Raw genomic sequence first — 27,143 nt, forward strand, 5'->3', positions numbered from 1 at the left:
CCCTCCTCACAATAGAGCAGTAGTCGAAGTGAAGCCCTTTTATAGTCCGCCCATTTTCATTAATTTCCCCCCCATAATGGGTCGAATTGATTGCTGGAACCTCTGAAGCTCAAAGCATCAGGGCTATATGACCAAAGCTCAGGAGTCGGGAGGATAAGCAAACACACAGACAGCAGACTAATGCACAGGGGACATTTCACTGAGGTTTACTTGATGAAAGCAGCATCCCTGGAGTATGTTTTCACCCACAAAAGTACAAACAATCAATTTGGTCCACAGATAAGATGAGGACAGAGTAAGGCCTCTCTTCGACCGAGCGCGCCATTTCTCTTAAAAGCAGTTTGTCTTTACTGCTAAGTGCTCTACTTTGGAGACGTCCTCCCTCACAGAGCCACAATCAAGATGTTGTGTTTTTATCCCTCCACCCACTTCTTGATTTTGCCCTCGCTGCTGTCAAGCCTTAAAGAAATTTATGCAAATTTGCAACCAATACTGTATTTCTTTTCTCTGCAGGTGTTTGCATCAGATAATTTCTAATGGATGCATGAATATATTAATCTTTAATCTTATGAAGAAAAAAAAAGACGTTCCAATTTACGTCTACAGTTTCAGATGTGTTGTGACACTAAAAGTTTTATACCTCATCTTGATACACAGATTACTGCTCTTGTGTGGTTTTCTAAATCAAATCTGACTTCACAAAGGACACAAAACAATCTTTTTTTCTTGTGCTTGGCTGCTGATCTTTGTCCTGCATGTTACAAGAAATGAAAATTAAAAGTGATAGTCGACAACGGACCTGAAATGTTCGCAGTGTGGGTAGGAGATCTAGGACATTAATTAGCCAGTTGACTTAAAGAAAACACAGTGTTTGTCAAATTACTCAAGTGACTCTTCCTTGCCCTTGGCTTCAGTCTTCCTTCCCTTAATGAAGTCGAGAATGTAATGAGCTTAACAACGAATGAAACAGGTTTTTATTTTTATGTCCTCAGGACTGCACGAACGAAATGTAGTGTAGTGAGGTGAACAATGGAGTCCCAGCCTGCTCTCCTCACATTGATATGCCAGCTTTTGGTGTCTGATAATGGCCAGGATGCATTAGGGGACCTCCATGGATCTGCATTATTTGGTAGACTTGGCACTTCCCACTGTGTTCTACGTTTTTTTTACCCTGCATCCTCTTCCAAACCACTTCTTCTGCTTCTTATTCAAAGCAGTAATGGCAGGGAGTCATTTTTTGGGTTTTCAGCATTTTGACACAGGTATTAAAAATTATTTAAAAGCTGGATCCTGGGCTATTACAGAGTCTTGCTCTCAAATGTCTTTCTTTATGGTTTATAGGCTGCTATTTTAAGTACTGTAGAAATTTTAGAATATATTGTATTCATGTTATTGTAATTAATTTGTTGATCTGTGTATATATCCCTTTTAATAGTATACTGTATGTCAATGCCTCCAGGAGGCAATTTTGTCCAGTCACTGCAGCTTTTCTGCAAATCATCGTAGCTTCCCGCAGCACCAATAATAGCAGGCTCCTGAGCAAACGTAATACTTGTGTGGCTCGATGAACCAACTCAGTGTTTTATTATTTATTTCATTTTTGTTTTGGATTTTTTCATTTTATCAAGGGTACTGAAATGAACACAAGGTTTGTCATTGTTAATGATATTTATCAATGCTCTGTGCACTTTTAAATTTTATAATTTTGTGCTTGTTGCTTGACTAAGGTCTTTTTGGATTACTTCTACATTTACAAATAAAGCATATTTTGTTAGATGTTTTTGTAATCCTGAGCCATTTTGGTAAGGTTACTTGAAAGCGAGTGAGCGAGCACAGACCAACAGACATCAACTGTGTGTAATAAAACAGACACCTGACAGTAAAAAACACGGACAGAGGAGATAAAAACATAAAGATTCAGTGTGCGAGACTTTTTAGACCGTCTTTCTCTTTGCTCTCCTGCACACACGAGCTCAGTATCATAACACTCGCTTGTTGGAGGGGGACAGAAAGGAGGCTCACCACCATTGGGCCGCGGTTAGCGTGATGTGACTGCAGCCCGCTTGGAGGTGAGTCGGGCTCGTGGTTCATGTCGGGCGTGGCTCACTGTGAAATAAGCAGTCATGAAAATGTAACTCAGCGGCAACACGGTTTGACTCGCGCGGCTAAAAATGTTAGTACAAAAGCGTCTGTAATTGTGTGTCATTTACTTAACCTGTAAACAGCGCTGTGGGCTCCTCCATGGTGCTGCTGCACACAGGTTTACAAGCAAACATGAAGATAAACCCACTTTTTAATCCCCAAACTTTAAAAAACAAACTCTGAGCTCTCATCTGACTGGTCAGCACATTTGTAATTGTTTCATGTATCACTGCTGCAGAGGGGCTGAAAGGCAGGAGTAAAAATAAATCCACTTTTTCATCTCAGAAGTTTCAAAAACAAATGCTGAGCTCTGGTCTGTCCCGTCCGCAGCTCCATGATTTCTTTGTTGATGCTGCAGAAGGTTGAAGCAGGAGTGAAGATAAATCCTCTTTTTAATCCCAAAAGTTTGAAACATACACCCTGAGTTCCTCTCCTGCCAGTAAAGTAGCCGGCATCACAGCGACTCCGGTGTTAGTTTCCTCCAGAAGCGCCAGTCTGCCGCCAGCCCTTCACTGCAGAGCTCCCCAACTCCGAGCAGCTGTCTGTCGGCTCTGTGTCTCAGCTTCGCCCGGCCCTCTCGTCACTTGGCAAAACTCCGCGATTCACGTGAACACAACTGAAGGTGAACTCAGAAGTAACCAAGTGAGTTGGCAACCTCCTGGGTTGAGCATGTTGCTCATTAGGCTCTAAATTATTACCATCTATTTATTATAATGCCGTTTTATAGTGACTTTTTCTGCAGTAGTTTCCGTCATTCACTCAGGTCTCACTGAAGGAACGTGCACATGCAGTTGCACTAGTAGGAGGAGTCCCGCAGGTCCTAAAAGACCTGTTATTGGTTTAAGTCTACCGTCACGGGGCAGATTCTCTAAATGCTGAAAACTGCGCCACAGAGGAGGTGCATCGTAGATCCAGCGCCTAACATTAGCTTCTGGATGGAGAAAGTCATTACATCCCTCATTCGACTTCTGGGTGTGTATCTTACTAATTACAAATCTTCCCAGTGTCAACTTTCTTGACCTGTAAAATTATCTTTTAAATTGACAAACATCATATGTATAACACAATTCAAATGGGATCAAAACAATGATTTGTCTGATATTTTTTCTGAAGTAATGTCTCATGTTGGTCCACAGGAAGGGGCGTGACTTTCACCTTGTTTATCAACCACATCATAATTATTGGGTTCATGGTTGCCAGCTTGGTGACTTATTCACTACATTTAGCGACTTTTAAGACTTATACAGACCCTAAAAAATGACGAAAGTGACAAATTCAGCACCTTAATCAGACCATCAGGCGAAAGGCAAGAAATATATTCAAATATATTGCATTGTAATTCATTCCCATGCATGCTGCTCAGTGTAATGCAGTCCACGGCTCTTCTGCCCACAGCACCGGGGTCTCTTCCTCTCTTCCTGCGCTGTGCCCAGGCAGTCAGGTGTGGCGTATGGGGCAGCCAGGTTTGAGCTTCTCTTTCACTCTTTCCCTCCAGATCTCTGGACATCTAGTTAGTTTGATCTTCTTCCTCAGTTCATGGATTTTTTAAAAAACTTTTTTACTTGAAATGTACAGTATGATGTCCAAGTAGTGACTTTGTGATTATCTGGCTAAAGATCTCTTTATCTTTTATATGGCTTAAAATGATCTGTCCCTTACTGTGACTGACACAACCACCTGTTACGGTGGATCGCCCTCAGTGTTTTACTCTGTCAAAATGACAGATGGCCTTCAGATTTTTCTCTTATCGTTAAAGAAATTCAGTCAATGATGGAAAGTATTTGGTTAGCACAACTTCTGGTTTATTACCCTCCTGATATTTGATTTACAATGTCTGTGGTATAGTCCGACTGATATAACTTTTGAGGCTGATGCTGATACAGTTCAAGAACCCACTGGCTATCATCTGACGATGATTTAGCCTCTGGGCTGACTTCCGGTGCAAGCAGCGGATATCAGGGTAACGAATATTCGACAATAGGCATTATCACATGATAGCAAATGGTTTCCAAAGCTTCATTTCAGCCAAAGTGTTTCGCCTCTCCTGCTCTTCACACAGACTGTTTATCTGCATGCAACCGAAGCCCACTCAAACATGATCAATACTAACTACAAATGCAAACCAGAATGCTTATGATGCTAAAATCTCACCCTGACCAAAGATTTTCCTAGTTGTTAGTTCAAGCCAATAGTCAACTAGTCATTGCAAGTTTATGAGGTTAATTTAATTATTTAAATATTTGGTGTAGCGGCAACTCACCTATGCAAACAGCAAAAAACGTTAATGACCTTGAATGTGTCGGAAGAATTAGCAAAGAGACTAAACATTTTGTTAATTTCTTTCAACAGTCCTCGTCATAGCTGCTGTAATGCTGAGTCACATTAGTGCTCTATTCCTGGGCGTCAAACTGCCCTCTGTTGGTCTTAGAGGTTGTATCGCAATCTAATAGGACCGCTAACTCAGCTAATGGCAGCTAATGGCACAGTTAGAAGCAGTGCACCAGTGATTACAGTGTTACAAGAGAATAGATCAGTGTTGGGCAGACGGCAAAGCATGTTTTTTTTTTCCTGTGATGAATGAAAAGATGAAAACGGGGTTGACTAAGACTCAGTTTAGTCAACTATTAGGGGGAAGCCCTACCAAATAGCAATTGTTTGCAGCAACAACAGCTATTTATATAACAGTCAAACTTCATTTACTCGCCAAGAGCTGCCTCCGGACAGCCATGCTGGTTTTGACTATTTCTATAACTTATTTCTATGCTGCCTAATTTGGCTTCTTGCCTTCATCCTCTCATGTCGGACTGAGGGCACACTGGATGCTACAGTGACTTCCTGCTCTTGCACAAAGTCCATTATTTTCTCTCTTTTAGCTCTGTTTTGTTCTCTACCAACTCCTGAGGAAAAATATTTGGCTCTATAGCTTCTAAATGCTTCACTGTATTCACCAGCTAGTCATAAACTGTGTAAACTGTCTACTTTGGTGCTGAGCAGTTATTGTACAGTGGGTTTTTAGAACTTTTTTTTTTTTTTTTTTTTTTTTTTTCACTGAAAACAGCTGCCAGTGAAGGTAACAGTGAAATTGCTGGTCAGACTGCTAAACAATGAACTGAAACTTTCTATAGCTCTGTAGAGCTGAAGGTCACTGCAGATTCAACCGCTTTAAAAATTGTTACCAAGATGCGACACAGGGATGCAGCAAACTACTCTGATCTCTTTGAGGCAATTTTATGCTTAAATAAAGTAATTACTGTTATTGTTATTACTATAAATTATGAAATTATTAAGTGTGCAGGGCACGAAAAACACAAACATACATAAACATGCAGAAACATGCACTTACTGTACACTTAAAGAACAACTCAAGGCTTGTCGGGTTGTGTTTAATTCAACAACTTGATGGATTCAAAGCCCGCCTTTACTCTGTTTGTCAAATCGGAAAAGGTCACAAAAACTGACCTTGAGATAGCTGACAGAAGGTGGCATATTTGAGTAAAAAAAAATCAGCTTTTGAAAGCTTGTATTTAGGAAATGATTTAATTAGTGTTGACACATTTCAGCGAGTTGTCAGACATTTTGATGTTGTGGTTGGTAAATAGACAAGGGTGACTCCCGGGAGACAACTCTCTCTGTGTGGATGTGTTTACCCTACAGTACAATATACAAAAAGCTTATGTGTATTCATGAGAATGTAAATGTGTATCACTGAAGCGGTGAACTTTTCACAGGATGCTAAAGGTAAAAGAAAAATAGAGATATGTGTCAATGCTTCTCAGAGCTTGAGCCGTTAGCCATGTTATTACAAAGAGCCTTACATCATTCACTGTTATCAACTTTGGGGGTCCCTTGGAAATTAATTTAGATCCTTCAGTTGTACCCTCCGGTTATGTTCAAAAACAGTACCAGATCTACATGAAAGTGGCTGCATTTCTCACATTTCTAAAGCGTGTTCCTTCTTGCCGGGATGTGTTCCTCCTGAGAAGGAAAGAAACAACAATCTGGAGGTGAGATGTTTCGAGTAAGGATCCCTTTTTTCTCCCTCAACTACCCAATTAAACAAAAATAATGTTTGAGGGGAGCCATCTTAATGATGCTTTACTGTTGGATGAATAAGCAACAGGTTCCATTTGAAGTATGGTGTTAGAAAGCACAATAAAAGTGCGCCGTTGTGCAATCTTTTTCATTTTATTAATAGCCGTATTGCAGTACAGTACACAGAGATGATTCATATCTAAATTGCGAGCTGTGTAGAAAATTTTCTGCCCACCATCATGGTTTTAGGATGCCTCTCACGTCCCACTGAAGCACTCTAAAAATTTGAGCATTTATCTTTAAAAAAAAAGGGGAGAAAAAACAGGTTGATATGGAATTTCTAAAGATTTGATTTGGTCCAACAGTCCGTGTCCATGAATGTGCAGTGTGCATATGCTGCATGCTCGAATGCTTGTGGAAGTGGAGTGTGGATGAGACACTTGCGTCGAGCTGACACAGTATATCACAATGACTTTATGGCTGTAACACTTTTTCAGTCAGAATCTTCACATGGATAAACATCACCTGACTGTGATGTGCCTTTTTTTAAAATATTTTTTTCCTTGTGAAATAGGCTGTATGCAAAGAAAAACACAGCAAAAGAAAGTACCTGGAGAGCGCGTTTTTAAGAGTAAGAAAGAAAAAAAAATCAAAGACAGAGAGACTGAAAGGATGAACGAAAGAAAGAGGGAAAGAAAATGAAAATAAGGGAGGCAAAGAAGGGAAAGTAAGCGACAAGAATAAAATGTTGGGATAAAAGGATGACTAAACCCAACTCCTCGGAGGGTGAGAGCCAATCTGAAAAATGATTGGTTGACTTTCCCGGGGCAAAGCTCTCTTTGCTCACATCAATAAAACATAAACATGAATAAATGCACTGCTTTTGGCCTTGCGGGGTCCTTACTTAATTTCATGTATGCAAGTGAGCGATGATATGCATGGAGAATTGTATTTACCTAGAAGGCTCAAAATAATTCTGGAAGCCATTTTGTGTTTGTTTGTTCCCCAGTATTTACATAAATGCAAGGCTGAACCATAAACTCTTAAAAAATGCGTTTAGTCCAACTTCATTTGTGGTGGAAGTCGCGCATCTGGCATGCACGTCATGTGTGCTCCCCCTGCTCGTTGTCTCAGCATTTGCATGTATAGCGGTTGCTCCCTATTGACGGGAGCCACAGATGCAGAGCCTATCAATAATGCTGAAGACGTGGGAACACACAGTCTCCAGTGATGTACTCTTGATGTATCCACTTAGGGACAAATCATCCAAACAGTCATCTGCCTCACTAGTCCGTTGGTCCCTGAGGTAGATCTTCACTGACCCAATTCAATGGGTCAGCTTTTGTTAATGAGCCAACCACACAAACACGTTGACAACAGTCAAGACAGAGCTCCTAATGGCAATTACAGCTCGGGTGCTAAGAGGCTTTTTTGTTGTTTTGCCATTTGGGGCTATTTTTAGAGTCTGTTTTACATCCTCAACTAAACTGGTGAACATTTGATTAAATTGGATCCATGTACAAAATGGTGCAAGTGATTGAAGCGCTTAGAAGTGTGAACATTTATTCGTCGTTCGCTCAGTTAATTTGCAGCGTTGGATATTTGAATCCCTTTGGTTTGGGAATGAACTGCCTCTAGTTTGACACTGATAAAATCAATTCCAGATTCAATTTACCTCGTAGTATTTATAATGTCCCATGACACGGAGCCATTGTTGTTAGCAAAAGAGAAGCGAAGAGACAAACGACCAACAGTTTGGCAGAGTTTTTCTCTCCTATCTATTTTTCAAAGCAGGCAATTAGGCCAAACATCACAGCCATTTAACTAAGTCTGTACTCCAAATTGATTCGGACTCCAGCGTTGGACCTCGCAGACATGGTGCATTTAGTTATGCAAATGCTTATCTCTCTGTGTGATTGGTTAATTAACCTGTAATGCAGATAGTCCCGGCCATGCACAGTGGCTGTTTGATGGCTAAATTGTGGGTCAATTGGGTTTTTAACATTTTCAAAGCAGACTTAGAGGCATGTCTTTGTTCCTCTGAGTCTTGTGTGGCTTTTCTCGGTTTAATGACTCGTTCCTCGGGTCCCATAAGGTTAATGTGTTTAAACTCACTGTAATTGAGCTTTTGACCTATCTTTCAGGCTTTTTAAAAATTCGTCATATTATGCCATGTTTCTGCTCCTTATTGTTATTATCTACCGTTCCTTCCCCCTCCCTCCATACCCTGCCCCAAACTCACCCTCCTCCAACCCCCCTTTTCTATCCTGAGTTATGAGCATCCCCATGGGAAGTCATTTATAATGCCATTGGAGTGACAATAATTCGTTTGCACACCATTTCACTCTGCCCTCTGCGCCTTGGCAGGCTTTTATGGGCTACATTTTTGTTTCCCGAGAAACACATTGTCCAACGCATCCTCAGAGAACACGCAAAAAGCATTTAGCCGAAACTGGAGCTGGACGTCTTCCAATGAGTAAAATAAGTGACATAACATCTTCCACCAACATTTGAGATCAACATTTGTTAGTGCTTTTCGAGCTAAACTGCGTCACTATTCTGAAGGTAAAAAGAAAGACAGAAGTTAAGAAACAAAGAAAAAGAAATGGGGATTGAGAGAGGGTGGTGCGGTGCAGCCAGCGACTACATTTCTTTTCATTGTTCAGTGAACAATTATGTTCAGATTTTGCTGTCATGTAGGTATCATTCCACATGAGATACAGACACAAGTCTTGACAGCCCGCGTGGATTTTTTTCAGATCCTGCCACCAGCAGACTGACATCCCTTGACAACATGAGGATAACTTGTCACTGGGATAACACACTGTATTAGGCTGATATTTATTAGTAAAGGGATGTAACAGACATGTTGCATTCATTCCACATCATTAAGGAGCAGACAGGTAATGTATGCCGCTGAGGCACTTATGCAAAGGCTTTTTAGTGCAGACGTTGGCATGTAATTACATATGTCTGTTGCTGTTATAGGTGATCCTGATCTTGACTAAGCTGTATGACTTCAACCTGGGGGCTGTAACTGAGAGCTCACTCTGGAGGTAAGTCTTTTTTTAATCACCGCTATTTTTCCTTTCCTGTCTAAATAGAAAAGGTTATGGCATCACTGCAAGAATTTTATAAAAATGCAAAAGCACAGTCCCTAAAAACAATAAGAATAATATATTCATAGAGAGTGCAGTATACTGTGAGCATGATTTATAGCGTTCTCCTCGCTAGGATATGAACAATCAAGTTACACTGGAAGCCAATATAAAGTATGTTTTAATAAAGCAATGTGAAGTAGTTGAGAATGAAGCATCTTCCTCTTTGCTTCCTGCAGTCCCATAAATAACACGACGGAGACTGCAAGAACCGTTTAGAAAAGGCCCTACCTATTTTCTGTCCATCATCAGCAGAGAAACTTTTTGAAAGATAATCTGAGGGATTCTTTGTTTGGATCTGTGCCTCTTTTCCTCTGACCTAGAAACTTCCTGATGGAGTTTTTGATTGATTGTCATCTGTAACCTTTTGTTTCAGAGGCAATTGACATGCAATTGCTACTGTATAGCTGTAGTAATTCCATTCAGTAGGGCTATGTATTGAGAGGTGAGTTACGGTGCCCTGTCAGGTCATAAATAAGAATGGAATTCATTAAGGATTATACCATAGAGCCCAATCCAGCCTGTGATATGGCTTTTTTCTCACCTCTCCCATAGCCTGCAGAGAACTCATTTCATTCTGAAATACACACGAAAAAGAGACCATCAGTCCGCCAAGCATAGAGTTTCAAATTAATATCTGTTTCACCAGAGGCGCCGCTAAGATTTACACCCGACTTGACACGTTTTGAAATCCCATATTGTGTACAGGAGGTCTTCCATCATCAAGGTGTCTGCTTAACAATGGCACCACGAGTAAATTAGAGTGTACCTCGGGGGGTTCACCAAGGCTTTTAGTATGGGTATTAGAAAAGCAGAGATTTGAATGTTATGAAAAGAAACGGGAGTAAATGATTTCTGTGATAACACAATAAATGATTTATGACTACAGCTCCAGGCCACTGTTGGTGGCAAAATGCAATGTGCAGATCAATGGCTGACTTGCAGAACCCATCTAAACACACATCAAGTCCCTTTTGTGTTTAGAGATGGCTGCCTTTTCAGCTAAAGAAACTTCACAACATAATTACATCATTTAAGTGGCTTTCTTCCACAGTCACAGTCAAAGACAGATATGCCAACTGAAAGGAGTACTTAAGCACAAATACGAATGTGTTTAGAGGTAAGTCTTTGAAAACAATGTCAACAGCAAATGGGACGATTCAGATTAATACACAGACAATGATAGCAGACACCGGGTATCTATCCAATTATGCAGTGAAATTACATTCAGAGGCACTCAGGTAGAACCGAGAGCGTGGATTGGCTGTTTGTAGCGAGGAGAAATATGAAGATTGGGATGACAAACACATCTACCCTTGTCGTGGGATGGCAGTTCTGTGAAGAGCAAGTATATTTAATATGTTGCGACACACCTTAAATGTCTTATTCATACACAGCCTATTCAAAGCTATAATATGTAAAGACTAGACATATTTTAGACATATTTTGTTGGGTTGTGTACTTACAATATCCTAAATGTTTTCAACAGTTTTCAAACAGAGAAATCCATAGTTTATTCAAGGTAATGAGTCAGGGTTGGAAGGGTTACTAACCTCATCCAAATATCATAAAATTAAAGTAATGTAACTTGATTACTGTAGCAGTAATAGTAGTATTTAGCTAACTGGATTTTTGTGTTGCTAATGTTAGTTAGTTTATTACCTGTAAATGTTATGTAAATTTAATTTTTAATGTAAATTAAATGTTGCATCCTCAATGATCACAACAGCATTTTTAAAGGTGGAAGGCAGAACTGTCATTGTACTGGGATTTTTGGTCCCTTTTTTTTAATTTAAAGACAAAATACTGTTGAAATTTCCACCCAGTGAAAGTTTTTTTTTCACTAGAGGACTTGATAATGACTGTAAGATTAGCTGGTTTCACTGGAGACCAGAGTGATGCCGTGAGACCTATTAAATATTGTAATGTGTGCATATTGTGCATGGTTCTTTATTTTAAACGTTCTTTAAATTCATAATTCTGCTAAGCCCCATTTTTACTAAATGTATCTATAATCTGTTTATGAAATACAGTTACCTTTTTTTGTATCCTAATTACTTAATCCCATTACATGTGATCCATTCCTGGTGAAGGTGCATTTCCTGCTTGCCATTGTTAGCTAGTTGCTAGTTGCTATAACTTCCAGGGAAATTGGCGATATATCAGATACATCAGAGAGTGAGAAAGGAAGACGGCGCATGTGATATTACGTAGCATGAATAAAACTTTAATATTACCTTGTCTATGAACATGATTTGTGCCTGAGTCACGTCACATAGATTTTCATCAGTTATGGTGGCTGTGATACATGAAGATAACAACTGCCATGATCCCACACCACCTCACACACTACATCTTTTGTTGTTGGTTTCATGACAGAGACCCCTAGCAGTAAATCCTACGTGTGCTTTTAGGTAACAAAGGACTAGAACTGGGTCATTTTTGTTTCTTGTTTTACCTGTTTTTCAAAACAGATTTCATTTCCACCTTTATTTTTTCACCCTTGTCTTGATAATTTGTAACACTATAGCCACAGAACTCCTCACTTAAGCTTTTGCTGCTGAAAAGAAGACTGAAGACAAGAGGATGAAACTAAATATCTAACTTCGATGAAAAAAGAGAAAACACAAAGGCATTCACTAATTACGTATGATAGGGGATTTCACGACTGCATTTAAAATTCTTTTCAATGTACAAACATCTATATTTATCACTCAAACTGTTGTTATATTCAAGGACTATGCTTGTGTTGGATTTTTTTTTAGCCATTTAACTACAAACTGCATATACTTTACGTACTTACCTTCCTGCTGACCATTTTCCAGAGCATACCTGAAGTTCATGAATTGATTTTCTACCTTGCAGGCAGCCGCTGGTTTCATTCCATTTCAGTGTAGCATGAAAATCAGCCTGAAAATACTTGAGACTTGCTTGACATGTATTAAGTGAATGTTTAGTCTGCATAATGTGTGTGTCAGAGCCACATTATTGCTAAATACTATTGTAGTTGCAAGTGAGAAGTGCCTAATAAATATGTCAACCTTTATAATGCAGAAAGCTTGCATTATGCTTCTTTTGATATCCGTATTTTCTTGTTGGTTGTCAAAATGTGATTGCAACGCTCTGTGAATGCTTTTTTAATGTAGTTGCAAGGAGGAGTTTTCAGATTATCCCCTCTGTGTTAATGCATTACCACACAATGACAACACACTTTTTTCAAAATATTATAATATGCTAAAGGTACCCTGTGGAGCTTTCTTGTAAACATAGTTATGTGGTGTGTATCCTTCCTCATAAATCATTTCCAAAGTCGATTTTTTTAAACTTGCATTCATACCCTGTGTCTACATTGGTTAGGAGTCTTCCCTGTCTTTTGCTGGTGCATGGTTACATTTCTCGGAGGGTGATTTCCATCAGTTGTTGATCAGTGGAATTACACCGATGGCCTGTACTGTAGCTCCCCTTTCCATTTGACAGACATGGCCAGTCTTTGTGGTAAATGTTTTTATCTGTTTTGACTGCTGCTTCACCTCGACATCTTGATCTTCTGTGTATTTTACTGCTTGGATGTGCTATACATTTGCATTAAAGTCTGGTTTTAGATGTGCATCCTCAAATGCAAACTGCCCACTGTTCTGATGGCCCGTTATTCTGAAACCCCAATAGAAAAATGTTCCATTGAACCAAAAGCCCATTCAACAGCCCATTATCCTGAAAACAGAAACCTATCATTTCAAAGGCCTCTTCTTCCAAAGATACACACTCTTTTTTTTGCCCCAAATATGTTAATAATAATAATAACTTTATTTGTATAGCACTTTTCATACAAAAGGAATTGTAACACAAAGTGCTTTACAATCATAGCTAAGAGAATACCCCCCCACCCCCAACCCCGCCCACACACCCACACACAGGATCACACAAACCCATACAATCAGCACTCATGTTACATCATGATAATGAGGAAATTAGATAGAAATTATGTTGGTGTATTTCACCATTGACAGTATATTAAATAATGGATGGCGCATCTGTGACATCACCCATATGTTTCTGAAGAGCCATTTTGAAGGTCACAGTGTGGTGGTTGGCTAATCCAAAAATGGACAACAAGGTAGAGCTAAGGAGTCAGAATGAAGCAGCTTCCTAGCAGCAAATTATCTGTGATGGTGTCCACCTGTCACTCAAGCCAGTAAAACATCTTTCAGTCTATTGGGGTTTCGGAATTACGGGCTGTCTAACCAACGGCATAGCAACCTTCAAACAGGCAGAGAGTGTTGCCAACTTTACAATTTTCTTACTATATTTGCTGACTTGGCAAGACAGTCGCCAGTATTTCTAAGTGAACGTGCAGTTGACCAATCTTCAGCCAGACAGAAATATGAATAAGTAGTAAATGCGGTTATATCGACCAATGCCTGATCTCTGGCCCTTTGTACTTCTCCTTATTTTCTCTAAAAGATTTACTTGAATATTTAGAGTCGGGTTATTCCAGTGTTTGGATACTCTCTGTTTATCGGCGGTGGAGTCAGGATGTCTGAGGGGAAGGTTCAAAACAAAGAGAAGGGCACATATTAGAGGTATATTTAGATGCATACTGATATTATGAAAGTATTATCATAATAATACACAATGTTAATTACATTTAGCTTGACTTGACATGTTAGCGCGTGGTGTAAACTTGTGACATCTAACAACTTTTCAAGCAGGCTTTAGATTTCCATTGAACATAGCCAGAAACACTACTTGTAGAGTAGATAGATACAAACAAAATGGGAACAAACTCATCAAAACATCTCAGCAGTGGTCAAAAACGCCACATGATTCCTTCAACAGTAATTTATTTAAGCTGTCTGTACTGTCTGCACATTTTATAAAAAAAAATATCTCTGCAACCTTAACTCAGTATTTGAAAAGGCTGCTTTTTATTCAAACACCAGCATGTGCTGAAAAATGTTGGTTGAATAAAGAGCAGACTCTTCCATAAGTGACTGCGATTTTCTGAGTTATGTTTTTGCATTCGGACCTTTTTATAATTTGAGCATCTACGGTCAAAGACTAGTGGAGTAATGACAGCACACTTTTTCACTGCAGCACATTTCATGCGGGACTGCGAAAAAAGTGCCTTTACAAGAGCAACAAAAACAAAAATAAAACATTAGCATGAAGCAAGTCTCGCTCTGAAAGTTGATTTTCATTCCATTCCAAGCAAAAGGCTGCCCGGGTGGTAGAAAATCAATCTGAAAAACGTATGGTGTGCTTTGGAGATGCAGTCACGTAAAGAATAACTGATTTGCAGTTAATGGGCTAAAACATGCCAAACCACTGGTATGGTGCTCTGTTGCAGGCAGGTCTCTAATGGATTTTTTTCATCAGACATGTTTTCTGTTTGTGTACAGATCCAGCGATTACGGAAGCACCTACACCAAACTCAATGACAAAGTGGGCTCAAGGACAGTTTTAAGTTACCTCTACGTCTGCCCTACCAACAAACAGAAGGTCAGCATTTCTCTGTTGCTTTTATCTCTCTATCTGATCTCTTAAGCTTGACATCAAATTATAGTTGTTTTTTTTTCTTTTAAATTGCTACCAAATGACGGTATCTCTGTCTCTCCCCCCCATCTTAATGCCGTATCCCTTGTCTGGGCCTCTGTACTTTAGATAATGATGCTTAGCGACCCAGAGGTAGAGAGCGCTGTTCTCATCAGTTCAGATGAAGGGGCAAGCTTTGAGAAGCATCCCATTAACTTCAATATCCTGAGCCTGCTCTTCCACCCTGCACAGGAGAACTGGATTCTGGCTTACAGTCACGACAGCAAGGTAGCTACTGAGTGAATCCACAATGAACTTTAAAGGCGGAAATAAGATCATATATGATGCTGAATCCATACTACTGTTTTTAAATGTTGTTTTGCCGCTCGTTATCATCCCTAAAACTTGAAGTGTGATGAAGACCGGCCTAATTTTATCTTGCAGCTGTACAGTTCGATGGACTTTGGAAGGAAGTGGCAGCTCGTTCACGACAACGTGATGCCAGGCCGATTCTACTGGTATGATTATGAAGCTCCTATTTTTGAACTGTTTCGTACAGTGATTGATTGTAATTTGCATAATGATAGTGTTCATGACCCTATGCTGTCAGAAGGATCCAGTGACCTCATGTCAAAAGCAGATCTCTCCCATGGCAGTCAAGCATAAAGCTGCTTATATCCATGTCACGTAGACCTGAAGGAATATTGCTTCTTTTTCCATAGCACAAACATGACATGCTGTTTTTGTTGTCGCTGTCATTTAGTAATCTCGACTGCTTGGGCACACGGCAGTGAATATTGATGTGAGCCCGTTTATCCCTGCTTGTCATGGTATGTGTCAGACCCAAGTGTGTTTTTTAGCCGGGGAAAGAAAGGACATTGGTTGGAGGACATCCTCTCCACATGCATGAACAGCGAGACGTTTGATAAATAAGAGCAGCGCAGCGGGTATAGTGGCACCCGAAACAATGCATTATTTGTGCTCTTGAAAACCATGTCTTCATGCAGATTATGTCAAATACTTATTTTTCAAAATGGTGTTGCCAGCCACCCACTATTTCATAACTGCACACATTTGCTTTGGTAGATATTTATGGAAATAGCTGATGTTTTATTATCCCTCCTTCTTATTGTTTCCTCTGTTGATTCTTTGGTGAATTGAGAGTAATTGCCACTGGTGACGCAGATTCTACACTGACTGATTGAGAAAAAAACATCTTGCTATGGTTTTCACACAATAGGGGTGTCCATCTGCAGCTGTGATACTCACCCTGGCCTCCCCCTCTCTCGTATCTCATTCTCATTTTACCTTTCTTTTTTTCTTCTTCCACCTCTCTCTCTGCTCCTCTCTATCTTCTCCTCCTCCCGCTCTTTCAAGGGCGGTAATGGGGCTGGACAGAGAATCAGATGTGGTCCACATCGAGACGCGCATCGCGAAAGGCCGTGAGTGCTGCACTCCAGTCCACCGCAGTAGCAAGACCCACAGGACCCTTTGCCTCTCATTTAGAGCGAGGTCACAGGGAAGATGAGACCCGTTCTGCTCTTCAGATTGGTCCCTGAAGTCTAGTAAAGCAGAATAGGTGTCTCCTGACAAAAACAGAGAGTTTTAGTGGGTTGATGGATGTTTCTTCTCCTTAATCTATCCCCTGTGTCTCATAGGCGAACCTCAACTCCCCTCTTCTAAACAGCATGGTATATTCTGTCAAACCAATTATAAGGTTTTCTTGCATTGGAAAAGATACTCATATTGCTCCTGTGGTGAGAAAATCTAAATGTGAATTAGCATACAGACTCTTCTTGTCTCAAACAATAATATCCTGAACCTTTTGTTGTAGTGTGTCAGTGCAAGAACTTCTTCTGTAATAGTCTTGGATTTCAGCTAATTTGGAGTGCAATATTGCGGTTGAATATTTTCTTCATTATTTATACCAGCTGTCTCAAGAAGTGTGAACTTTAAAGTATATTTAGCATATGCATACTGTATAGCAGCTCAAGTGCATACAAAGTACTTTAAGGTAAATGGTTGTAATTTACTTCTCATTGATTTCCTTTCGCCTCGTTCCAGGTGCCCAGTACGTGAAGTGCAGAGCCCAAAGATGCACAGAAGGCAACAGACAGTACCTCTTCCCTGGATATGTAGACACCAACTCACTGGTCGTGCAGGATGAATATGTTTTCACACAGGTTTGCATCGTAGTATATTAGTTTTTTTCACTTTATAATAACCATCGTCAATAAATGGTAAATTGATTAAACTTAAGTTAATAGTATTTCACTGTTACCAGACCTTCAAATAATGTTTATATAATAAATAAACCATTTATTATTTACTACTAGTACTCTTTATTAACCATTTACAAAGTTTTAAAAATATCAGTTGCACCTTTATAATGCCCATCTAAATAATGTTTCTGCATTACACGGTATTTATTAACTATTCACAAACAAATTAACATCACTTGTAAGTTTACAGTAACCATCCAGATAATCTCCTACACTTAAAACTATGATGCTTAAGGTACCCTTCGCAATATCTTTTTCCCAGGATGGTGAAGGCATAAGCTGCCCTACTCTACCTATGACTGGCTTACCCTGATATTCTTACCCTAACCCTACCCAGTCTCACTCGTCATGCCTAAACCTAACTAACCCAAACCGACGGAAGCAACAAGTTCTAACCTATCAGAGTCAGAGATGTGTGGGTCATCATTTCACTACCCTGGGGGAAAAAATTGGCATACCACACAAAAATTAATATATGATGTTCGGGTAGACTTTAAAAATAAAGGCAGAAAAACTGCTTGAGTAGTGTTAGGAAAAGATTGTGGTTTGGGTTAAAATAAGTACTTTATGTAAGTTCATGTATGTAACGTAACACACAAGTTGCCTACGTGCATAAGATAGTAGTATCAACTGCAGCTTTATATTAATCCAGCCAAATAATGTTTATTGCTTTGTGACTGAATATACATAAACAGTTTACAAAGTAATTATTAACCACTAACAAAGTGTTAACTAATTATTTTATATTACACAAACTGATTATATGAGATGACAAGTTATAGCATAACTAATAGTCAGTAAACATTAATTATCATTTCATTATTTATTAACTGTGAAAAAATGATTCAGCATCATTTGTTAATGATGGTTATAATAAAGTGTGACAGTTGCATATTTTTTCATCCCTTCACACGAGGCTTCTGTCTCCGTGAACTTTGATTTTCTTGGTCTTTTTGTTCTTCTTATTTTGGTCTGTTGTGCATCCATTTCATGATTTTCCATCAAAACCAACGTAATGGCTTTCCCTAACACACCTGTTCCCCACTGGCCCAATGTGTGTTTTGATTATGTTTTGTCTCGTTCATGTCAAGGCACACTCAGTGTTTGAGTTTCCAAACAGACATGCTCCATGCCTGAAAAATGTGTTTGCTCGCAGAGAGCACACAGCAGAGGAACTGTGAATAGACAGGTTGGTGTCCTTATTACCATTCACTCTGACTTTGACTCCAATTAGACAGCGGCAGTCAGGGTCATTATCAGAAATTTAATTTTCAGATGCCCTCCACTGTCATTGATTTCCATCCACAGCTAAGTAATTTTCTCTCTGCTGGTCAGCCTTGATGCATTTGGTCATCCTTGTTTGACTCCAACTAAGTTTCAGGGGGAAAAAAAAAAAAAAAAAACACATAATGGCAGTTTTCCAGGGCTCAGTGTTTATAGGAAATCATTCAGTCACACTTTATATTACAGTACACTAATTACATTAAAAAAGTTGGACAAAAATTAGAAATAACATGTTCTTTATTAGACTAGATTAGACACTTTATTAGACTATCTCAGAGGGTAATTTAAATTACAACAGAACTGTACTGTGAACTAAAGTGAAATCATACATCTGCTTTATAATAATAATTTATATAATACTTTGATCGAATCACATTATCTGCATACAATATTACAAGAAGTCTGTTCAGTCAAACAGACAAAATTTTCCTCTATCTCAAGAATTTAGGCCTGGACCTGGTGAATCTGGTTCTGTTTTTAATTCCGTGTGATTTCACTGTAGTTCACATTACAGTTCTGTTTTAATGTGCACCAAATTACTTGAATTAATAATAATGAACACACTGCTTCAAGTTTTTGTCTAATTTGATACAAAGTACGGCTTGTTAACACTTGCAGGTAAATTGTAAAATAAAGTGTGATGAATTGTTCGGCGTTCATTTTGAATTAACACTCCTAAATGTTTGCTGTTCATTTTTTAATTTATTTATCCTCAGATTTAATCTTTTGATATGATATGATGTTGCAGCAGGAATACTTTAGCGATGACCCAGTTTCACTTTCAACACACTTAATCCACAGACTCGATTGGAGCGGCTGCAATGTAAGAATGAAAATGTATGAAAAAAATATATCACAGCGTGGTTCAGAAATGGTGATTCAATAAAATGCCCAAATTGCATTTAGCCGAGATGAGATTGACCGTGGAGGCAGAGGCAGAGACATGAGGAAGATGCTGGTGAAAATAACTGGACACTGAGAGCGTCTGCTGCGGCGAGCTGTGGTGGCACAGATGACTTTCTTGTGACTTTCATTGCTTGGGGCAGTTGGATTTAACTTGACAAAGAGTAATGAGGTTATCGATTGGGCTACAACGAAATAAGCAGTCTTCAACACCTCCAAAGTCTCGTGGGAGAGAAGGAACAGCCAAGTGCAACATCCTCAAAAATGTGGCCTGGGAAAAAGCAGCTCATTGATTTTCGATAGATTATTCCATTAGAGCCCTAATGTAGTGTGTTGGGGGACAAACGCCATCCTTCTAGTTGATTAGAAAATAAGCAATCAAGTAGTGTTGCCCTGCCTGTAAGTGGATGGGAAAGTGGTAGTGCATTAAGATCTTCAAGACACTGTAGATAAAGCCAACACAATTTTCAGTGCCTCTTAGACTAATTGAGATAATGATAATAATATCTGTTGTGCTTGTAATTTCAGTCTGCTGTCGACACTGCGTGGAATGCAGAGCAAAATTGCAAGCGTTTTATCAAGTCAGTGATGCGCTGTGAATTAATACACCTCCTCCAGGAGACATTTTAGCTTCATGTCCTCATTTCACAACAGAGTCACATTTGGGATGCTGGCAAATTCTCTCACATATGTCTCATGGAGGCTTTCCATCCCATGTTGTTGTTTTTATCTTCCGGATGGTCTGAACCAGGGGTGTCAAAATCGTTTTAGTTTATGTCCTGCATATAGGCCAATTTTATCACAAGTGGGCCAGACCAGTAAAACCATTGCATAATAACTTATAAACGACAAAAACAAGTTCAAAATTTCTTCCTTAACTTTTGTGTAAAGATGTACAAGTATACTCTTAAAACGCTCAGTTAATGAACCGTCCATTTACAAAAGAATGGATAAACAGCCTGAGAAAAATAAGTGCGATTTCAACAATATGTCTCGCTTAGGGGTGCAACCAATAATTCTTTTTATAATTGATTAATTATTTTCAAGATTAATCAATTAGCTATTTGGTCCATAAAATGTTGCATCACTGTCTTTAAAATCTCAAGGCAACATCCTAAAATGTCTTCTTTTGTCCACAACCCAAAGATACTGAGTTTGCAGTCTTAAATCAGAGAAGTAAATAAATCAGAAAATATTCATATTCGAGAAGCTGAAATCAGAGAATATGGACAATGAACTCTGTTTAGTCCAGTGAATACTCCCACAAATACCTAAAATAAACAGGTAATAATGTATTAAAGGAGGTGTGGCTAAAATTGTAGAAGGCGGGACTAACTGGGTCCAGTCATGCCTCCTACAACAGTCTATGTAAGACAGTAAACTTTGTTACTGTCCACCACTGCATTGGACCCTTTGGTACTGGTCTGACTGGTTCTGGCATGCGGGCCATATGTTTGACACCCCTGGTCTACATAGTCCTGGAAGAGCTCATGTTCATGGCATCAGTCAAAGTGGAAATGTGCAGATAAAACAGTCACTGACCTAAAACAGAGGAAAAACAAGGCGGTACGTGAAGTGACGCTAAAATATGTGCATGCGGCCTATTTGAAGAATGACAAAACCTCTTTGACTTCATTACAAAGGTAACCAAGTCAGGACGAGCCAGCTACTTTGTCTCCTACATGAGAGAATCCTTCAAGCAGATGAAATTACCTAAATATTGTCTACCAAAGGTAAGCGTCAAACACAACAAATAACTGTCAAATAACAAAGGATGTATTATCATAAAGAAACATGATTACTGTTTTTGTTTTGTTTCCTTTTTTTGGTAGAATAAGAGTTGTACAGCAGTGTTATTTTGTGAAGAAATGTCACACTTTATTAAAAAGCTCCTCTCTGGCCCCTCGTTTTAAGTCTCTTTTGTGTTTTCTCGCCTGTACCTGTCATTCTCACCTATTCTCTCTTTTCATCTGTGTCTCTTCCTCTCACCCACACCTTCCTACAGGACATGCATATTATCAGTACAGATGAGAAGCAGGTATTTGCTGCAGTCCAGGAGTGGAATCAGAACAACACTTACAGCCTTTATATCTCAGACTCCCCCGGGGTCTACTTTACCCTTTCATTAGAGAATCTGAGAACCAGCAGAGGACCTGCCGGTAACCTACTGGTTGACTTTTATAAGGTGCGTATTTAGTCTTGTTCATGGGCTGCTGCTGTCATTACACTGACAATTCCCCTTCCAGGTATTTCACATAGTACTAGTAGTTGAAATTGCTATCACATTTTTCAGAGCCTGAGGTGACACATTCAGATTGCTAGCTTTGTCTGACCAAGCAGCGTAATATTCATTTAAAAAAAATATAAAAAAGAGAATAGCAGCAAAACCTCGCATTTGAGAAGCTGGTTGAAGTAACTGTTTGGCACTTTCCTTCAAATGTGACTGCTGGAAGTCCAATTTGGAGGTGCTTTTCTTGAACATTTCCATTTCGTTCCACTTTATACTTAATTTCCTCAACATGTATTTCACAGTAATTGTAGGTAAGAAGTTGTAGTTAAGATAGATTTTCAGATAAATATTTTACTTACAATACATATGATTTTTTTTTTTAGAAATATGGTGCCTAGTTACTTTGTGCAGATTATACTACCCAACAGTAAATAAAACAGTTACAAACAGTGAGCCTATCTTACACCAACAAAACGAATAGCTGACCACGTGTACGTGTCTGTTTGGGATTACACTGCTTGTTACACACACAGGAGCGCACAGCAGCACATATTGGTGCATTTGCTCATATGGAGTCAAATGAGAGTTGTTGATGGGACAGAGGATTGGGAGACGGTGGAGGACGAAGGTGCACCAGCCAAGGACCACATATGTGTCGCCCAGTGAAGACCAATGCCACTACAAACTTTGCTTATCCCGCCAGGCTGTAACAGACATCTGTGATCTCCAGTCAGATGATTTGGAGACTAATGCCAGCTGTCTCTATGCACTCCCCGTTGGTGTCAAAGTCATAGCTGTGCTGCATTTCTTTGCAAGTGGGTCATTCCAGCATCCCGTTAGTTCACACTCGAGCAGATCCGTTTCCTCAGCAGAAAACCATTCGCTTCTCCACTTTGCAGAGTGCACCATTTAAACAGGTGCAGGTACACTTTTCTTTTAAATGGAATAGGCGATGTTATGCACAAAACACACCTATGACTTGCGCCTTACTCAGCGCCCAGATTAGACGCCATTTAACCAGTAGGAGTGGATACATACAAACGACACCACGTCCCCCTCCCCTTATCCTCCCTAATGGTCAGTTACAAATGTACCTCAGCAACTCTCTCAGTCCAAATAAGCCCAGCAGTTCATTTCAGCTCGCTTAGTTGCAAAAACCCAACACAGAAGGTAAAGAACCCCATCATTTCTCTGTCCTTGGTCCCTGGTGGCTCAAACATGTCGGAACATGTCCAATAAAGCTGCTAGATGGAGCTGTGTTTGAGGTTGTGTTCAAGGCAGTGGGGCAGACATGCCCCCAGCATTTCAGAGCAGAGAAAATCACTCATTTTCCTGATTTTGTGACCTAATTTCATGTACTTAGTAATTTTTTTAATCATTCAAATTTACCTAGATGATTAATGTTCCTGTGGTGTGGCAAACTCGGAACACAATTATTGTTGGTTTACAGTACCTTTAAGTACATTTTACTAATAATACTTATGTACTTTTACTTAAGTACTCTGGTTCAATGCAGAACTAATTACATAAAGGCCCTAAGTAGTTCTTCCACCAGCAGCTCAAACAATGACTTGATTACTATTGATTAATTTTCTGTTGCCCGAATGCACCATTATTATGATGGACACATCTGGAAAGTACCTTAAAAAAATACATGCATATTGCTGTTTCCCTTTGTAGGTCGAGGGGATAAATGGCATGTATCTCACCAACAAACTAGTGGACAATCACGTCAAGACTTTCATCACGTACAACAAGGGACAGACGTGGGCCCTGCTGCCGGCTCCTGCCACTGATGTGGCTGGAAATAACCTTCATTGCATCCTGGTGAGCTCGAGCCTTTGGGCAGCAATGAATGAATGCTCTTATTCATGCGAAATGAAGCTTGTGACATCTATCATTCATCAAATGTTTCAACCTCATCAGCTGTGCTTTGGATGTTCTTTGATTCAGAGCCATATTTGCAGAGGGCTAGGTGCCAGCCTCAGCATCAGCGCGCCTTTTTAGCCTCCTAAATGGCTGAGGAGATGCTTGGCTGGAATATTCTTATTATCAGTATAAGGCAGCGAGTGTCATCGCTGTTAGTTACAGGGGTCCAGACTTTCCATTAACCTCTGTGATTTCAATTTACTACCTGTAGTCACACTGGACTAATGAATGTTAGATTACCCTGAATTACATTATGCGGCTGTGTTGTTATTCAGCCGGTATGATATTCACCTAATCCAGTCAGTATGTTCATTACTAATAATGTGTATTGTTCAGTTAACAGCAGGTTACAGTATTTCACTGTCATACAGATGACCATTATGCTCTTGTCTACTTTCTGACCCCTCTCCAACCTCAGCTGTTTGAAAAGCCTTATTGATGTTTTTCACTGTGCTTTAGTCTGCGAGATGAGTGAAAATGATTTGAATCAATTTTGCCAGTTTTATCAGTGCATCTTGGGGAATTTTAATTACATGCCTTGTTTGCTTTAGAATGAAACAATTCAAATGCCCTCTGTGTCCTCCCAGCCATTTTCTGTTTTTTTTTTCTCTTTTCTCCTGGCAGAGGAGATGAGAGGATCTTTGTTTTATAAATGGTCTCTGAGAATGTTAGCACTTTTCTCTCAATGGGAAGAATAGTTTGAAGGCAAAGCTAATTATAATTGCCTCTGTGAAGATTTGCCTGATACATATTGTCCCCACCTGCGCTGTATCTGAATCCGTTTTTTTTGTTGACAGCCATTTTGTTCGCTGCATCTTCATCTGGAGATGTCGGAGAATCCCTACACATCCGGACCCATCACAAGCAAAAAGTCTGTGCCAGGCATCATTGTGACTCGAGGTAGAGTTACCTAAAAGATGTAGATTTGATTCAAGCAAGATTACACAGAAGGGTGTGCTTTGACGTCATTAACACTGTCAGTGACGTTAAAGCGCTCCCTGAAGTGTGATATTGTGATTATACAATAGTTACCAACAAAATGAAAGATATAATCAAAATGTGCTCATATTGTGGGGTAATTTGCTCTCAAAAGAAAAACCTCTTGGGGTGTGACTAATAGCTGGACAACAGTTAGTCACATGTGTTGAACTACTATGTAATAAAACCTAGTTCACTACTCTGGGAGATAAGCTGAGCTTAGTAATGACCTACAAACAGAGGCGATTTCTAGTTTCTGTTGAGTCAGCCAGTTCATTGAGCTATTGTTTATGTTTTCTAGAGATTGTGGGATTTCCTAACTAAATAAATACCCCACATACAAACACAAAACTGCTTTGTTATCTTGGTCTTGGTGTAACTAAGATATCTGCCAAAATCTTTCTTTGTTCCATGGTCAGATTCAGCAACCATGTCTCTAAACTTCACATGCATCTTTCAAGTTTCACCATCACAGACTCTCTTCACAGCTGGTGTGGTGTCATGCTGATTGGAGCACGTTCTAAATGTCTAGGTGACCAATCAGATTGCGTGGTCGGAACTACCTGTTGTGTAACTCTAGTTAAAACTGATCAGTTCAGACCCGACAGACGTGGTGAGACTTTGCTAATTTCACCGGAGGTATCAACACTTTCTCAGATAACTACGTTGGAAGAGTGCAACCAAAAAAAGACACAAAACTAATCTCACAGTGCCCTCTTTCTGTCATTGAAATCAGATACTGAAACTTCAGCTCCTAAATCTCATATTTTGGAGGAGATGATTAGGTTGCAGTAAGTCATAAACGTGTCCTCGGGTGGAAAATGAGGACATGCTCAGATTTGCAAAGCAACTTTAACGATTTTATCAGGTGATTGTGAATATAGGTGTGTTATGGAGTCTTTGCTATGTAAATACACACAGAATGAAATTATTCATCTTTTTGCACACAGGGAATATCGGAACAGAGCTGTCCTCCACCAACCTTGGGATGTTTATAACATCTGATGCAGGAAATAGCTGGAGACAGGTGAGACCTATCTGGGTCTACAGTACACACTGCACACATTCACCCTAAACAGATTATGCATTCATAGTGAAAGTGTGCTGTCATGAGTGGAGAAAATGTGTTTATTTAATGAGCAGATTTTTGATGAAGAACACAACGTTTGGTTTCTTGACAATGGAGGAGCGATGCTGGCAGTCTTACGTGCAGGGGCGCCTATTCGACACTTATGGTAGGTAATAGCCAACGTCATAATTACCGTAGGCAGAAACTGTAGGTGTTGGAGTTGTAGTGGGAAATTGCCTGAGCATAATTGTATTTTTCTGGGTTTGATGCAGCATATGATTATATTTAATGTTTTGAAATGCTGATGGGCCAGGTTTGCATGATTATTGTATCGGCAGAGCAGCTTCAGAACTGTCAGAATCATTTCCAACAGAAGAGAGTCTGTTACAGCTTTGTACTCGTGGTTGGATATGATGCTTTGAGTGCTTTTATGTAAATGAAAAGTAGAGCAGGGTGGAAATATGAGACTGAGAATGCCCTCATAAGTGCCCCATATTGTGTGAGCTTTGTAACACTATCTACTTTGATGTCCCACCTCACTGCAGCCCTGTCAAAAGTGATTAAGCTCTGAGAAAGGTGATTTGAAACCCCCCAAATCTATTTCTAATGTTACAACCTGAGTCATATCTCTCTTTTCTGTTGCTTTGTCACCTTCAAAAATTTACCTGCGCCGAGGACATTTGTTCTGTTGTTCAGCTCGGTGTCAAGATAATTTTTCACATTGAAGCGAATCCAAGGTGCTTCATTTTTCAAGTGTGGCAAAAGCTAAATGACCTGAAATCTTTTATCATATTTCTTTGTGCCTTGTTTTTCACAGCTTAACCCTTGCGCTTGGCATGTTTAATGTTCTATGCACAGAGAAAACAATATATTTAGCCACTACAGATAGATAAATGTGAGTGGATAGACAGACAGATGTTCATGTGCTGACAGCTGTTGTTTTATGTTTCGTTTTGCAGGATCAGTCTAGACGAAGGAAAGAAATGGGACCGTCACAGCTTCTCCTTGGCACCTCTGTATGTGGATGGAGTTTTAATGGAGCAGGAATCTGACAATCACATTATCACGTAAGCAGAGGCGTATAAATACTGTCCAGCAGGAATAAAACAAATATCAGGCTTGAAGAATTATCTCTTCTGCAGGGTTGGGTCAGATTACTGTGACATGTTGTCAGCTACTAAATACAAATTACACTTTACAATTTGTAATTTTTGTAATGAGTAAACTAATTAATTTGATTACAAAAAATGTAATCTCATCTGAATACCTTTGCTAAAATAAAGTAACTAATCCTAACCCTAACTTTTGGATCACTTCAAAATCAAATACTGAAAATATTGCACCTCTTACTTAAAAATGATACAGCCACAAAAAACTGACTTCCACACATTCATTTTTCTCTTTAAACACCTCAAAACATTTCAGTGTAAATAAAATGCATTTTGCATATTCAACATTTACAGCTGGCAAATCAATTACCCTCACAAAAAGAGCAAGAGGAGCACTTGCTCAAAATGTCCATCTTTCATTTTCAATGTAAATTCAATAGAATAAAAACTCCATTATCCACAAATCATCATTAAAACAAAAACAACAAAAAAAAA

General features: G+C 39.4%; 1 protein-coding gene across 1 annotated transcript in view; it reads left to right on the forward strand.

Annotated features, from left to right (window-relative positions):
- LOC146315502 (VPS10 domain-containing receptor SorCS3-like) overlaps positions 1 to 27,143 on the forward strand; it is a 56,767-nt gene that overhangs the window by 12,107 nt on the left and 17,517 nt on the right. The window contains exons 2-14 of the mRNA XM_084736017.1: positions 9,163 to 9,230; positions 14,732 to 14,831; positions 14,994 to 15,152; positions 15,309 to 15,382; positions 16,242 to 16,306; positions 16,929 to 17,047; positions 20,977 to 21,066; positions 21,339 to 21,518; positions 23,244 to 23,390; positions 24,290 to 24,392; positions 25,421 to 25,497; positions 25,614 to 25,705; positions 26,499 to 26,606. Of these exons, the coding sequence (XP_084592143.1) occupies positions 9,163 to 9,230; positions 14,732 to 14,831; positions 14,994 to 15,152; positions 15,309 to 15,382; positions 16,242 to 16,306; positions 16,929 to 17,047; positions 20,977 to 21,066; positions 21,339 to 21,518; positions 23,244 to 23,390; positions 24,290 to 24,392; positions 25,421 to 25,497; positions 25,614 to 25,705; positions 26,499 to 26,606 (1,382 nt within the window). The remainder of the gene's footprint in view (positions 1 to 9,162; positions 9,231 to 14,731; positions 14,832 to 14,993; positions 15,153 to 15,308; positions 15,383 to 16,241; positions 16,307 to 16,928; positions 17,048 to 20,976; positions 21,067 to 21,338; positions 21,519 to 23,243; positions 23,391 to 24,289; positions 24,393 to 25,420; positions 25,498 to 25,613; positions 25,706 to 26,498; positions 26,607 to 27,143) is intronic.

Source organism: Lutjanus erythropterus, chromosome 14 (genome assembly GCF_056507025.1).
Source record: "Lutjanus erythropterus isolate fLutEry1 chromosome 14, fLutEry1.hap2, whole genome shotgun sequence".
NCBI classification, from domain to species: Eukaryota; Metazoa; Chordata; class Actinopteri; order Lutjaniformes; family Lutjanidae; genus Lutjanus; species Lutjanus erythropterus.